Consider the following 16,086-nt stretch of genomic DNA (forward strand, 5'->3'; position numbering starts at 1 on the left):
AAATGATCTCTTTAGTGGCCTCCAGCTTTGAAATGAGGTGTATCTAGGAAACTCCCAGCGGATTGGGAGAACATATCCATTGAGGGGGCCAACTGGAGCGTGAGGGGGAACTAATCTCTCCATTTAAGAGTTTGGAGCAGATTTACGTAAATCGCCTTTTTTCCCCCTCCTCAGTCAAATTCCAGGGGAAGCGTTGCATCAGAGTGTGCTGCTCTGCCGGACTTCCCTCAGGTCTGCATGTATGAAGTGACGATCTGTTATGTGTGATTATTTTAAAACCAGCGACGAGAGCCAGATGCTGTTGGCAGATCTGAACTGTCTTTCCTCTTGAAAATTACACATGAAATTAAAGTTGTAACTTTAGTTTCCCCCTCAGTTCTGCTGAAGCCTTTCTGACCTTTTTCCTCCCCGACAAAAAAGAGACGTAAAACACCTAAAGAAAAAAGACAAAATCACTACAAAGGGACATAAAACAACTTAAGTCTTAAAACGGCTACAAAAAACATTAAATAACTACAAAGAAACATAAAACGACTATGAAGACATTAAATCACTATAAATTGAGTTAAGTTATTTAATACTTTATGTAAATTATAATCACATTGCTAATTGTTCTTTCTAGTAACCCTACACACAGCCACGTGTTAGTCAATAGGTCAGGAATATAGCAGCCATTAGTTAAAGCCATGTATATATAAGGTTCACAAAAAGGCTGTTCAAAGGTGTTCAAACTGTCCCTTTGTTGGTCTTCATCAAAAACAGAAGAAGAAATCAGTTTTACAAAGAACCTTCATTTAACATTAAAACTTTCTTCAAAGCACCAAAAGTGCTGCAATTGAGGCTTAAAGAAAATTTTAACCTTAATCAGTAAAAATGGCTCTTAAGGATAAAAAGGTTCTCCAGAGAGCTCAAAGCGTGTCAGAGAACTTATCTGTAACCACTTTTTCTCAGAGTGTACCCGCTCAGAGTTTTAGGAAGCTGATCTGGTAGTTGGATAGAAAACCGAAGAGCTCGTGGTGTCTAAATGCAGCCATTAATATCTAGAGGAGGAAAAAATGCAAAACTGTAACCTCCAAAGTTTACAAAGTTCATCCTCCACAACCACACGGAAAACAAATTCATCATCTGCTAATGCTGGCCAACATGTCGGACCATGGCCTACATGTGTGCACATGTCCGCCCTGCTGCCATCGTGCATTTTTGGAGTATAGCTGCGACTTTGGTTTTGTGTGTTAAACTGCATATTTATATATTAACGTCACACATTAAGTATTTACCAACAGTACAAACCACATACTTTCTTCATTTCTCTTATAATTATACAACCAAATTACATAGTCCTTTCCAGAAAAGTTTGGATAAATTAATAGTTTAATAGTTGCAAGCGTTTTATTATTTCAAAATGTCAAAATAACAAAGTTTATTGTCCCGAGATAATGACATTATTAATTTGAGATCTTGAGAAAACAAAAGGATTGTTTATTTGGAGGAAACATAATTCAGTATAGCAATGTCAGAGGGACAGGAGAATGCTGCAATGATTTAATGTACTAGACTATCATTTCGTTATCTTCAGATCTTGAGAAAATGATCTGTTATTTCGACGTAAATAACTCAAGATCTCTAGAAAACTAATTAAATGAACTTGTTATCCTGAGAACAGAGGAAACTAAATATATGAATGTATGACTCCTTGGGGCTTTTTTGTTTTCTTGAGATCTCGAAAATTTTAGGTCGTTATCTCTGGAAAACAAAGTTTCGTTATAGCATAAATAACTCGAGATCTTGAGAAAACAAATTAAATAAAATTTTATCACGAGTAAACAGAGGAAATTTAATGTATGAATGCATTGTTATGCCTAGTCAGGCACGGTATTGGTTGAAGATGCACATCACATCTCCCTTTACTGGAAGTTCTCTCCCTCCATCACCATTACCACCACCATCTGTAAACATACATGTCTCATTAATGCATGTTACTAACTGAACTTCTTCCCTGGAGTTTCTGTGCTCTCTCGTCCAGCAGGTTCTCATGGATCGTGGCTGCTGCTGTGGTCCTGCATGACGTCCACTACATATATTATTACTGTCATTATTGCTACCATATCTCCATTACAGTTTATAGTTAGTTAATGATTTGCTGCTGCTGTGCATCTGTGTCTCTCTATCTCTATCACAGGTTCCACTGCTACTGTAATCATTTTATCATTCATTGTAATGGTACAATAAGTCTCCGTTGATTTGTCCTGTACATGTGACATCTATTGCACGTCTGTCCGTCCTGGGAGAGGGATCCCTCCTCTGTGACTCTTCCTGAGGTTTCTTCCACCTTTTTTCCCTGTTAAAATGTTTTGTTTTTTTTTGTGGGCAAGTTTTTCCTCACTCGAACCGAGGGTCTAAGTACAGAGGGTGTCACTCCCTGTACAGATTGTAAAGCCCTCCGAGGCAAAATGTGTTTTGTAAATTTGGGCTATACAAATAAAGTTTGATTTGATTTGATTTGATGACTGCCTAGGGCAGGGATGTCCAAAGTACAGCCCGGGGGCCAATCACTCCCACTAATTTTCATTTAATTTATTCTTTGTTATCTGACTTCAGGTGTGAAAGAAAGGTAGAACTGTTTTTTAGATTGGTTTAGATTTGGTTACAATGTCATTTTAAAAAATGATAATTGTGGCAATGAAAACAAAAATTTTATTTCTTCATTTTTAATGTTAGTATTGGCCCCTGGGCATCTTCACATTCTCAAATCTGACCCCATTTAAAAGAAGACACCCCTGGCCTGGGGCTTCTGTAATTTTGTTTTCTTGAGGAAATTAATTATGGCGTTATTTTGAGAAAACAATGTTTTCGTTATCTTGAGATCTTGAGAAAATGATCCCGTTACAACATCTGTTATTTCGATATAAATAAAACTACTGTTTATTTACTTCACAACTACTTAGCCGCACCAGAGTTAGCTATAAGATAATCTACATCTGTAAAGTAAAAGACCTTATCTCATACTGTGAATATAAAATCTTTGCCTCCAAGGAAGATGTAGCTGAGTCAAGTATTATCCTTGAAGATTTGTTGGAGGAAAAGTAAATGGAAACTGTAAATGGACAGGTAAGGTGCACAAACCTGCCAAGTACGCTCAAGTACAGTACTTGAGTAAATTAGTTTCCACTTTGGTTAAGTGTCTGTACACGCCCAACAACTTCTGAAGAGTTTGACAGTATGAATAGCCTGAACCACCAGGTGTCAATAATAAAAATATTTTCACAAATCAAGGGACAAACTTGCTTCACTTTTTTATTTCAGAAGTCAAAGGTTTGCGGGGCTCGAGGGAAGACAGAAGTCTATGAAAAAAGAGAAACACACACAGTGTGAAAAGTGAAACAGTACAAGTCCATTCCTTTAAAACAGTATTTTATGCAAAAGGCACAGCGGAGCACTTGTAACGACTTGTCTCTCGTCCTCCGAGAGTCCATGGTAAGCAGCGCTCGGTCGTGTGACTTCTGCCGGCCATTTTTCAGAGATTCAGTCTCTTGAAAAATGGTTTGTAGTCATGTCCTGTTTCAAAAGAACGTCTCAGGAAATACAGACATCAGCTTCATCATGTGTTCAACTGCTGGAGAGGAGGAGAGGAGGAGAAGGATGCTCTGCTGGTGTCAAAATGTCGTTGTAGGGGAACAAAAGGTTCAGTCTGTTGCATGACCACCAAATGATCAGGAAATTATCGAGAGATGCCACGTCGACGTTTGTGTCCTGATCCAAAAAAAATCCTTCCAAGTGTCATCAGTTATGACACGCAGCTGTTTTTGATTCCTTCCAGAATCTCCATGTGTCGCCACATTTCATTGTTTTTGTGCTTCAGCTGTTAAGTTTTCAAAGCACCTCCGGTGGCTATGGAGTAGAGGCGGCTGTCAGGTGTTTCCTTATCAGGCCAGGTAGATGCCCAGAGGGGTAGAGGGGCTGAGGGGAGGACAGGTGAGGAGGCGTGAGGTCCTGCTTCACGCCTGCCAAAGAGGTCTGCAGACCTGCTGAGTCCTGCAGAGAAAACAGACGGCAACATGTCAGCACGGAGCAAACTGAAAAACAAAAAGGAAGATACACTGCTAAAAGAAATCTGATAGTAAATAATAGAGTCTCATCTCTTCTTATACATATTTTCATTTTGTTTGTGGAAACTCAGTGGAGGTAAGTCTCCATCTGGTGATGCACTGACCACTCCAAGGGCTAGTTGGTGAACTACTGTAGCTGGCTATCTAACCACTAACATGTTGTTTATTCAGGAACATGCTAGTACAAGGCATTTACAATAGCTGTCTACGCTACGTGGCTTACTAACTGAAGAACACTAGCTCATACACTAACGAAACAATTAATTTCTGTGTGTCTCTCTTGTGGAGCAGTTTATACTCCAACAGAGAAGCTTCATAAAATTTAGTAATGACACACAACTAATAAGCCATGATAGCTTCGTCCATTTTGGACTCCACCTTCACCACCACTTTCATCAAAGCATGTCAAGGTTGTTTTGCAATAGGTCAATTGCTCAAATTTGCATGTCAACGTTCACCAAAGTTGAACTCACCACAAGTGATTTGCATGGATTTATTTCACTCCTGTGAGCAAATATGCTAATTGTGGCAATTATTTTACCAAAATAAAACGTAAAAAAATAAATGAATTGCTGTTTAAAATGTTGGATATGAACGTATAAGAGTATATTATACACACGATTGGCGTTTTCATCAAGATGTGGAAGAATTATTTCAACACTTCAGCACACCCACCGAGCGCAACTTTCAACACCATGAATGCAGCATTTTGTTGCCAGGTACGTTACGAAGGAGTAAACCTCCCGGAGCTCTTTAGAAGAGACAGACTTTCTCTTTGGTGTGACAGCTAACTGTTAAGATACTGTTATGAAGACCCATGACTAACAGTCTAGCTGATTTAATGACACACATTACAGATAAATCGGAGTGTATTCAGATGCATAGTAACCATCTATGTAACCACTGAAAAGAAGTATAATATTGTGGTGAAAACCGGGACATATTAGTGTTTTACAGATATTTGCTGGGACCCGGGATGACCAGCATGAATCTGGGACAATCTTGGACAATCTGGGACAAACTGGGACGTCTGGTCACCATAGGGCCAGAGAGGTCAAAGATTCAAATTTAGGATCTAGTTAGGAATAATTTTCCAGAAGAAGCTAATGGAAAATGTCCATGGAGTGGTCATGTTCTCATGTATGGATGTCAGTGTGTGTGTGTGTTGCGTTGCTGCATGCATGGCTACATCAGATCCCAGCTGACAGGTGTATTGTTTCCCGAGAGCCATAAGCTCAGTCATAGCAGAGGGAAGAAAGACTAACGCTTCTTCTGAAGACTCTTTAATTGTCTTTGGTCTGAGTGATGTTGCCGTCTGACTGACCACATTTTAAGGAAATCCCTCCCCCCTCCTCCCACACTTCCTTTCTACACATTAACATCCTCTTAATCTCTCCTCCCCACACTGCATTCGCTGCCCCCACCCCTCAGCCTAATAATGAAAACTGCTTACGAAGTAATTGGACTCCGTGTAATCAAATAAAGAGATGAGAGCGTCTCCCACTAATGATCAGTTCGTTAGACAGAATATGGAGAGGATCTCAGAGGATTAATTGACCTTTAAATCAGATGGAAATGGATTTAATTAGTGAGGAGGAGCTGTAAGGGGTTGGTGATATAAGAGAGATGTTTTTCTTGTTTTTTGTCTCCTCTTGTCGTTCTTTAGGTCACCGGTGTCGTACGCGTTCAATGAGAGTTTTTTTTCAAAACAGAAATCTTCTGACTACAGAACATTTAAACCAACATAGACGACATGTCCTTAAAATGCTCAGAAAAACAGAGATTTGAACATGACGAGTTGTTACGTGACAACTGAGATAATGTGATATGACTGAAGGCTCCAGAACAGAGGTTTGGGATCGGTTGAGTTGTTTAAATGCTATTTTAATTATGTTTTGGTGAACCTGAGCCATGAGAAATCTTTAGCATCTTTCTTCCTATGATGAAATAGATTTACGGACATTTATCAACAATATCAGTCAATGGAAAGAGTAAGCTATGTGTTTACTGTTGCGTTGGAACCACACCGGGCACGTCTCCGTCATATCATGGCCACGATGCTGTTTAAGCTGGTTTGCCAAGTGACTTCAAACCCCACTAAAAGCATTAGGAAGCATTTTGACCGCCAGACTTTGTTAACTTGCTCGGATTTGTTCATTTTTCCTTGATTTATGTACTTCTAAATATGCTACGTAATAAATTTCTTTCCCTTTTGGCTATTTTTTACAATCGGAAGTTTGCATAATTTCATTTAAAAAAATGACAAATGAAAATTCTCTACAGTATGTTGTTTCTTGTTTCTTGCCTCGTATTCTCGGCAGAGCAGAGCCGCTTCTAAAACAGACTTTTTAAATCTTTCAGCTCTACCAGCACCACAAACTAGATTACATTTATACATGTGGGATGCACATATCAGAGACAGATATCGCAAAACGCTGAGTGGCTAGATAGAGCAAACATTTTTGGGTAATTTAGGTGACCTAGCACTTTAAACCTGACTTGTGTTACTCACGGTGGTTTCCTGGGACACTGGGCGGGTCCTCTGGCTGCAGGGTGGTGGTGTTGGTGCTACATGTAGTGCCACTGTCCCTCCACACCCATCCCCATCCCCACACCACCCATAGGACCTGCAAGACAAACACAAACACAGATTAACCATCATCAATCTGAGCATTCAGTATGGGGACCTCCTACAAACATTTGACCTTAGAGAATGAGATGCATTTATGTAGATTAAACTAAAGTTAAATGTTATATCCATCAATCCATTTTCTTTCTTTTCCATTTTACCCTCATCACGGTCACGGTGGGGCTGGATCCTATCCCAGCTGACCTAGGGCGAGAGGCAGGGTACACGCTGGACAAGTCGCCAGCTCATCACAGGGCACATTTTAACAGAAATATCAGAAAATAATGGAGATGGGGTCAAAGCCTAACCTAACAGACTGTCTCTGAGATGTCCCAAGAGGTAAAGATCATGGGAAAACTCTATCAATAGAAAGGTGTTTCTTTTTCCGTTTCTTTTTTCATCCATCCGACATTTTGTTTCATGGAGAAGAGGGAGCTGAGCCGGAAGGCAAAGCTTTCGATTTTCCAGTCCATCTACGTTCCAACCCTCACCTATGGTCATGAGCTTTGGGTAGTGACCGAAAGAATGAGATCACGGATACAAGCAGCCAAAATGGGTGGTCAGGCTCAGCCTTAGAGATACGGTGTGGAGCTCTGTGTAGAGCTACTGCTCGTTCAAATCAAAAGGAGCGAGCTGAGGTTGTTTGAGCATCCTCCTTTGGAGGTGTTTGGGCACGTTCAACTGAGAGGAGATCCCGGGGGAAACCTAGAACCCACTGGAGGGACTACATAGCCCATCTAGCTTGGGAACGCCTCGGGATCCCATAGGAAGAGCTGGAATGTGTTGCTGGGGAGAAGGACGTCTGGAACGCACTGTTAAAGCTGCTGCCACCGCAACCCGACCCCGGATAAAAAAAGAAAATGAATGGATGATCTGTAATTATCATTACAACCTCATAGGAGAGTTGAATGCAGTGATTCTCCCTTTAAATATTTATATTTAGTATTAACATGTATTAATTTGCCAGGAAAACAACATCAGCATCACATCACACTTACACAAGGTATGAGTTTTGAATTGTGTGTGTGTACGAGTGTGAGTGAGTGTGTGTTTACCAGGTGGTCTGATTCCCATGTGCGTCTGTCCGTCCATAACAAAGCCACCCATTGGTTGACCATCTGGGCCGTACGGTCCTGCCTGGCTCACTGCAGACACGGGAGGAGATTACTCTTTTTAATTATCTCGCTGTCTGCTGTCCCACAGTGATGACATCACTGTCACATTCACACTGTGAAGTGGAGGACGGTCTGACAGCTGCTGTCTATCACACAACCACTCCTTCATGAAGAGATGTCGACACGACAGTTACTTCGCTTTCACAGCTGTATATGTTTACTCTTTGTTTTTCTATAGTGTTCCATCATTTTTTTTTACGATCACCCAAGTGGCAACGTCCATGGCTGTGCCAAACACTGCAATTCCTCAAACGTCCACTTGAGGCTGGCTACAGAAAAAGTCAATCTCCGTAAGTCCCCATGTGAAAATGTCCAACTTCACAGCAGAAATAAACATGTTTACAGCCTGGTACAAAAAACTGTTTTGGTCTCTATAGTTAATTTCACTGTACGAGTCTGAATTTCTATTTAACCTACCCGTTCAAATTATATTAAGGCTTAAAGTTATGCATAATTAACTGCATGGCTGCTTTGACTGACAGGTAGGTGATGATACAGATGCTTTTTTTGAGTACCCAGGCGTCATTCAGCCCGCCTCAGGTCCACTAATGATCCACGTCTTTGTCAATTTTTAGATTAGCCATGGGGCGGAAGAGCCAGGACCACCAACATGGCAGCAAGATCTTGAGCTTCAAAATGGCTCTTGAGAAACCTGTGGGTGATGTCATGCATACACCATCCATTCTTTATAATGTCCTGATGTTCAGAAGTTAGCTATTGTTAGGTTGCTTTGGCTTTTTTTCTACACATTGTTGTGTGAAGGTTAGCAGTAAAGCTCTGACTTCATTGCTGGATAACAGTATTTACTATTTACTTCACTATGACACTGAGGTGATTATCAAAATTATCCAAAATTAACAGTAACTAAGTATAAACAACATGGACACTAACTGCCAGTCTGTAAATATGTTTATTTCTGCTGTGATTTGAACATAGGAGCTCATGGAGATTGACTTGCTCTGGAGCCAGCCTCAAGTGGCCGTTTGAGGAACTGCAATTCTTGGCACTTTTTGGCACATGAAAATGAACTCAATAGGCAAAAATAAGTCAACAGACAAATAAATAAACGAATGTCTGCCGCTTTAATAGTTTTCAGCTAAGAGCTGTATTCTGGGTTTTACATACTGTAACCCAGCGACACTGCATGTTTCACTGTTGTTATATTTTTGCATAGCACCAGTTACATTGCATTTAAATACACTCCCATTTTCTCTACATTTGTTTATGTTGCAGTTTTATTTTCCATCTTGCATCTCATCTTTAGAGGGAGGAGAAGAGGAGGAGGAGGAGGAAGGTCATTAATCATTGATGAAATGCCTCTAAATGAAATGTGTTCATCCTCGTGGGGAAATTAGCTCGAAAACGTTTCATCTTAAGTGGAAGTGTTTCACTCTGCATAGTCACATTCCCAGGATTCAAGTCTTTAACAGTTTCTCATCGCCGTCATTCAGCAGTGTATCGATGCTTTTGTGTGGAAGTCAGCCTCTGGGTTAATGCTAACAAAGCTTGGGGGGCAAAAGGCTAGCGGTACTTTAGCCCCGCTTTAGCCAAGCTCCTATTTGTTTTAATCCCAGGTTAAAATGTTCAATGGAGTGGTCAGTCAAAGCGATTAGCGTCTTTGTCTGGAGCTAATCCTGCTGGGGTTTAGAGGCCATTCAATCCTGGAGTTTAAGCCTCTCTGTTCGCTTTAACACACCAAGGAGCCAAGAGAGCAAAAGACAGAGTAAGCGGGGGGAAGTTCACCACTGAGACTCTTACTGCTCAAATTCAGCCGGCTTTTATATTGCACATCAGTATTCTAGCTATGATCAGGTCTTTGAAGTATGAAGACATCATATCCTGGTTTAAGAAAGGTGCATAAACCCTTATTTGTGTTTAACAAACTGGGTCAGCTGGAGAACAGAATACTGTGACATGCTTGTGTCTACAAGCTGACATTTAAGTATTTATCATGATGTCCTCTTGTTCTATTGACTGACCAGGTAGCCAAAATGGTTTGGCAGAATTTAAACATGCCTGACTGATTTCCATAACATGAGTGCCAACACAGGTCAAAAGCTGACTACTGACTAAAGTTGTTTTTTATTGACAAGACTACAGAATCAAGGAATTTTCATTCAATAATTTATATAACATGAGAATAAAAACACAGCTGGGTGGTGTTGTCTGGAGGAAGTTAGTGACACTTTCTGTTCGAATATCAAACCATGCAAGAAGCATCTGAGTCTTTTCTTATCAGGCCACTTTCTACTTCTACTCCACTACATCTCAGTAGTGAGTACTTTTACTTTCAATACTTTAACTACATTTTATACTTACATAAGTAAGTATAAGATCTAAATACTTCCTCCACCACTGTATGAAAGCATAACGTACTTTACTGATGGTTTGAAAAAGTGACAGCTATAGTCAGATTTGTCACTACGAGAACACCTTCAGATCTGAGACTTTAAATTCTCTCAATACAAGAAGCTTCACAGTCACAGTATCAGTTTTGTTCTGGGTTTGATTTGTTTTGGACACCAACTATGAATTTTCAAATGTCCTCCCTGGAATGTGCTTTCAAGCTTTTATTAATAAAAACTGGTTGAATCGAAGGCCAAAACATGTTTTCAAAATGTTCTGCAGTAGTGTGGCCTTGGCACTTTTTAAAATTTACTGAGTCACTTCTAATTGTGGGAGAGAGATTTTACTATCCATTGAATATTTGGCTAAATAATCAAAATGAAAACTAATTTCAAAATCAGGACTAGAAGTTGAGGAATAAAACATTTTCTTGCACTAAAGAGAAAAACTTGCCTGCTCTGTTGGACTGGTCGATCATGGGCTGAACGATCCGTCGCCTCGCATTGATGAACCTGAGAAAAAGAAAATGTAGAAGAATGAGGAGAGAAACAGGAGGAGAGAGGAGAAGGAGGGAAAGACACACAGTGACAGTTTATAAATGAGGTGGCCCAATAGTATATGATTTCAGTGTTTTATCTCTAAAGCTGCAGAGAAACCTCAGCTTCCTGCTTGTCTGATATGTAATGTTTTCTCATTTTCTGAGCTTGACTGGAAAAAACTGGTTAAAATCATAAACAGATGAAAACTGCATAATGCAACCATGTGGAATGTCATTAGCCTAATTAACCTCCAACTATGAGGATAGTGGAACATGTTGCTGCTAACATTTGGTTCAAACATTAGAAAAACACAGAATTTTAAAAATTCACAAAACAAAACTGCAAAATAATAATGACAAATTTTGATTTATGGTTTTGTAAATTAGTAAGAAAATGTAAATAATCGGCTCAAAGTAGAATTTACAATGTTATGTCAAAATATCATAGTATTTGTGTAACCAAAGCTAAAATTTAAATGAAACTATTTTTGTTATGAGCTAAATCTTCCATTAAAAATGAGTTCCTAAATCTTTACCAACTGATAACCAATGGAAAACTATTGTTGTACACAACAGGGCAACCAGCAATTTACTCACATTACAGCACTGTTGCAGTACACTGCTTATTAACCCGGTAAATACAGTGGGAGAAAAGTGTTAACTGCATTGAAAACAAAGGCTGAAGTCTGTGATGGCGGCAAGCTTCAGGGGGGCTGCAGCAGCAGCACATTCATACACGTCCCCTTCTAAGTACAGTCTTGAAAGCCATCATCCTGGTATGCGTGACCTATGACCTGGCACCTTCTGTGACCGCCCTTCCCTCCCTTAACTCCTCATATTCCCCCTGCCGCCTCCCCTCTGCAGAGGAGCGTTCTGGTCTTCCTCAGCTTAAAGTCTTCTGAACCGCCCGACGACCCCTCCTGACCCGCCCCAGAGTGAAAGCTCTGTGGTTTCCCACTTGATTTATGTCCCCTACAACCACCTCCCCAACCTCACCCCACCTCCTAACCCCGGGGTGGGATGGTTCCATTTCAACTTGTTCAGAAAAGAGGGAGGCGAGGGGGGAAAAAAAAAGAAAATGTGGGGGACGACCCTGTTTCCTTTTCAGGAAAACAAAAGCCATAGCGGTCTTTTCAGGGAGTAAAAAGGGCAAGCAGGAGGAGGAGGAGGAGGAGGAAGGGTGAGATACAGAGGAGAGGAAGAATTTTTAGAGGAGCAAAAAGGAGGATCTGCTTCAGCTCTAAATCTGAAATGTGTCCTCGACTGAAAGCAGCAGAAACTGTTTTCAATGAAATATTTGACATCGTCTGGTCTGATGTCGATGCAGCTTCCTCCGTGAACAGCTGATAAAGCTCAAAGAACTTAATCTGTCTGGATTCAGACTGCAGCAACAATGCTGTTTACTGAAGAAAACTCTCCTCTAAAAACACAAATACTTTAAAATAAAGAGAAAATAATGTACAAGATTACTGATTACAAAGTATAGACAGTGTCTTTTAAAGCTGCATAACTCAAAAACTACAGTAGGTAGGACTGTGTTCCCCATGATGATTTAAGGAATTATGATTTTTCTGTGTACAAGGGGAAGAAATACAAGGAAGCAAGGGTAAGGAGTAAAGAGACAAGAAAAATAGAGACAAGAAACAAGACAATAAAAGAAAGGAATAAAGGGAAGGAAAGGGGAAAGGGAGAAGAAATAAAAGAAAACAATTAAGGAAACAAAGAGATGAGAGATAATAAAGAGAAGCCAATTAAGACAATGAAACAAGGTGAGATGAACAAAAATGAGGAGAGGAGAGGAAAAAAGGAGATGGAAGGAAAAACGGAGAGGAAATGAAAGAAAAGGGATGATGAAATAAGGACAAAAGGAGAAGTGACAAGGAGAGGAAATAAACTAAGGAAAACATAATGTACAAGATTATCTGACTCCATAAGTATAGACAGTGTCCTAAAAAGCCTCATAATTCAAACACTGCAAGACGTGAAGCCAATGTGGAAGTGTCAAAAACTGCAGTTCCTTGAACGTCCACTTCAGGCTAACTACGGAACGAGTCAGTCTCCATAAGCCCCCATGTCAAAATGTCCAACTTCACAGCAGAAATAAACATGTTGACAGTCATTACAACTGTACTGAGGGTGATTGTTTTCTCCCCTGTTCAAATTATATTAAGACTTAAAGTTATGTACAATTAACAGTGTGACCGCTTTGCGGCCGATGGCTTGTTTGAGCATCCATGTATTTGTTAATTTTTAGATGGTGTATTTTACATGGTGGCATTCAAAGCTGCAGTCTGAGCTTCAAAATGGATCTTCAGAAACCTGTGGATGATGTCTACACATACACTGTCCATTCCTTATACTGTCAGTGTTTTTTAGCCTCTATTAGAGATTCAAAGCGTCACCTAATCTCAAAACCTTCACACCATGAGCCTGAGTTTACAGCTGTCAACCCCTAAACACACACACACACACACACACACACACACACACGTATGCTGCACAAAGACCATCGATCAGTTGCACACCCCCCTCCCAGCCTCCAGAACACTGAGGCTCATTCTTCTGCAGCCAGACGACCCATAAACTGCCCAAAAATAGGTTTCATGGGAAAAAAAACATCATTTTTCAGACATATTGTGTGTGTCTACATCGTGAAGACATTTCTGCATTGTTAGTACAGTTTGGCCAGACTGTTTGAGGTTAAGACTCATGAACTGAATTTGATTAGTGTAATAAGTTACTTGTACTCCAGTATCTGGTCCAACACTGACAAAAAAGTAATTTTGTATTTTCTGATTTTCTTAATGGTGTTTGTCATTTCCTGAAAACCGATCCTGCTCTCACCGGAGAGGAGTGTTTCCTGAAGGTCGGTGTTGTCCAAGACTGTCCAGATTACTATACAAAAACAACTTTATTCACTGATTTCATTGAATCAGATTTTATGGAGAAAACTTTTGAAAATGGTTTCTGTGTTATACAAATTTTAAAGTATGTAAATATTTCATTTCATGCTACTTTATCCTTCAACTACTCCACTACAATTCAGAGGTGTATAATAAGATACGATAAGATCCACGGATGTTTCCTTTGCTGAGCGTTGTTCCGCTCTCTCTCCCTATCTTACTCATCTCCTGTCCGCTCTCATAAATTGAAAGCCGTGCAGAGTTACCAGCAAGTCCAAAGTAAGTTCACTCAGCCACGTCTCTGTGATGCTACACTCTCCATACTCCCTCTGTAGCCTGGTTAGTGCTGTTAGCTCCTCCATCTTATTGTGGAGAGATCTTACATTCCCCATGATAACAGACAGTACTCATGGTTTGTACCGTCCTTTCCTGCTCGTAGCGCTTCGACCTGTCTTCTTTTCCTCACTTCGGCATCACTGATGTAATGTCAATATTCTAATGTTCTGTTATAAATCAAAACTACTCAACAGTTTGTAAAATTAGAAATGGAATTTGTCAGTTAATCGATTAGCTGATTTTGATTCCAGATTCACAAATGTGAAGATTTCTTTGAATGATTTAAATATATTTATAATCTTGTTGAGGTCAATCAATTAATGAATTAAAAAATGATGTGACGATGAATCCATAATAAAATTAATTATTTGTTGCAGTCAAAATATTAAAAAAATTAGCTCACCTCAACAAACTACAACAGTAAAATCCTGATTTTACATTAATGCACGAGTCACAATAATCTAAAGATATCATAAATAACAGTAGAACTGTCAGATGGGGACATTTTACTGCTTTATATTTTAATTGCATTTTACTCCAGCCTCTCTCCTCAAGTTGGAAAAGGAGAAGGAGGAGGAGGAGGGTGGGTTGCCCCTCTCTGTACAGTCAGACGCCTTGAGTGAGGTTTTAAACAAAGCAGCTACACAACTACAATCATCAAACACACACACACACTAACATAGTGCTTGTAAAAGAGTTGTTAAGCCCCGCCCACCCGGGTGTCATTCTCAGGTCAGTACTCCCCCTCCTCCCCTCCTCACCCCTCCACAACGGGTGTGTTTAAATAAACCACTCCAGCTGTTTGCCATGAAAATGCCATTTACACCAACTGCCCCCACACACACATACACACCCAGACACACACACACACCTCCCTCTCACAAATCAACACAAAGTAAAAACAATCTGACAGTTTGACCAACGAACGACAAAGATGAAATTAAAACACTGATTTTTTAAGAGCGAAGCTGGTAAACAAAAAAGTCGATCAGAGAAAAGGTGGAAAAGAAGGAGGAGTAAAGGAGAGGAGAAGAGGAGAAGACAAAAAGGTGGGAGGAGTAGGAAGGTACCAAAATATGAGAGGAAAGAAGAGGAGAAAGGAAGAAGGAGAGATGAAATGAGTGGTATGAGCTGATGTGAGGAGGAGAGAGGAGGATAAAGAGAGAGAAAAAACTGAAAGGAGGAGAGGAGGAGTAGGATACAAGAGAGGAGGTGATATGAAAGAAAGAGGAGGTAAGAGAAAAGAGAGGACAAGGAGAGGAGAGGAGATAAAAGGAAGCAAGGGGAAGAAGTAAAGAGTAAAAGAAAAAACAAATGAGGAGAGGAGGTAAAGACAGGACATAAAAGAAGGAAACAAGGAGGTGAGATATGAAGAAACAAGGACAGGAGAGAAAACATGGTTAGGGGAGGAAAAAAGGAGAAGAAATAAAAAGGAAGTAAATAAGGAAAGAATGAGAGAAAATGAAAGGGAACAAGGGAAGGAAACACACGGAGGAGAGGAAACAAAGGGAGATAAGAAGAAACAAGGACAGAGGAGAGGAGAGGAAAAAAGCAAGGGAAGGAAACACGGGTAGGCAAGGAGGAAGGTGAGAAGAGGAAGTCGTGTAAATTCAAGCATAACATCTACAACAGTTCAAATGATCCACCTCCATAATAACAAATCTGAAAACACACACATACACACACACACACACACACACACACACAGGTTATAAACCAGCGAACAGACGTCGGATCAGACCGCCTCCTTCCTTCGTCTCCGCTCGCTCATTTACTCTGAATCTGCAGAATCAGGGAAAACACTGCGAGCTGCTCCGGAGGCGTTACCACGGCAACAGACAAATATTCGGAGGGTAAGCGGGACTGACTAATGGCTTCAGAGGCTTCGGAGGTTTCAGAGGCCGACGGGCTCCAGACATCAGCTCCAGTATTTCATGAAAACCTGAAGTGTGAAGGTTTCCACACAGAGTCTGAATTATGTGAAATATTCACAGGTGGTTTAACTCTTCTGTTTCTGTGTGTTTTGAAAAACCAAAGACAGAAACCAACACAA

At 40.3% G+C, this 16,086-nt stretch overlaps 1 protein-coding gene across 1 annotated transcript in view; it reads right to left on the reverse strand.

The window, feature by feature from the left end:
* Positions 1–3,268: 3,268 nt before the first annotated feature.
* meis1a (Meis homeobox 1 a) overlaps positions 3,269–16,086 on the reverse strand; it is a 47,178-nt gene continuing 34,360 nt past the window's right edge. Inside the window, exons 10-13 of the mRNA XM_010730327.3 lie at positions 10,710–10,768; positions 7,791–7,880; positions 6,619–6,733; positions 3,269–4,032 (exon numbers count right to left, since the gene is read on the reverse strand). Coding sequence (XP_010728629.1) covers positions 6,675–6,733; positions 7,791–7,880; positions 10,710–10,768 — 208 coding nt within the window. The 3' untranslated portion in view covers positions 3,269–4,032; positions 6,619–6,674. The remainder of the gene's footprint in view (positions 4,033–6,618; positions 6,734–7,790; positions 7,881–10,709; positions 10,769–16,086) is intronic.

This window comes from Larimichthys crocea, chromosome X (assembly GCF_000972845.2).
Source record: "Larimichthys crocea isolate SSNF chromosome X, L_crocea_2.0, whole genome shotgun sequence".
Lineage (NCBI taxonomy): Eukaryota > Metazoa > Chordata > Actinopteri > Sciaenidae > Larimichthys > Larimichthys crocea.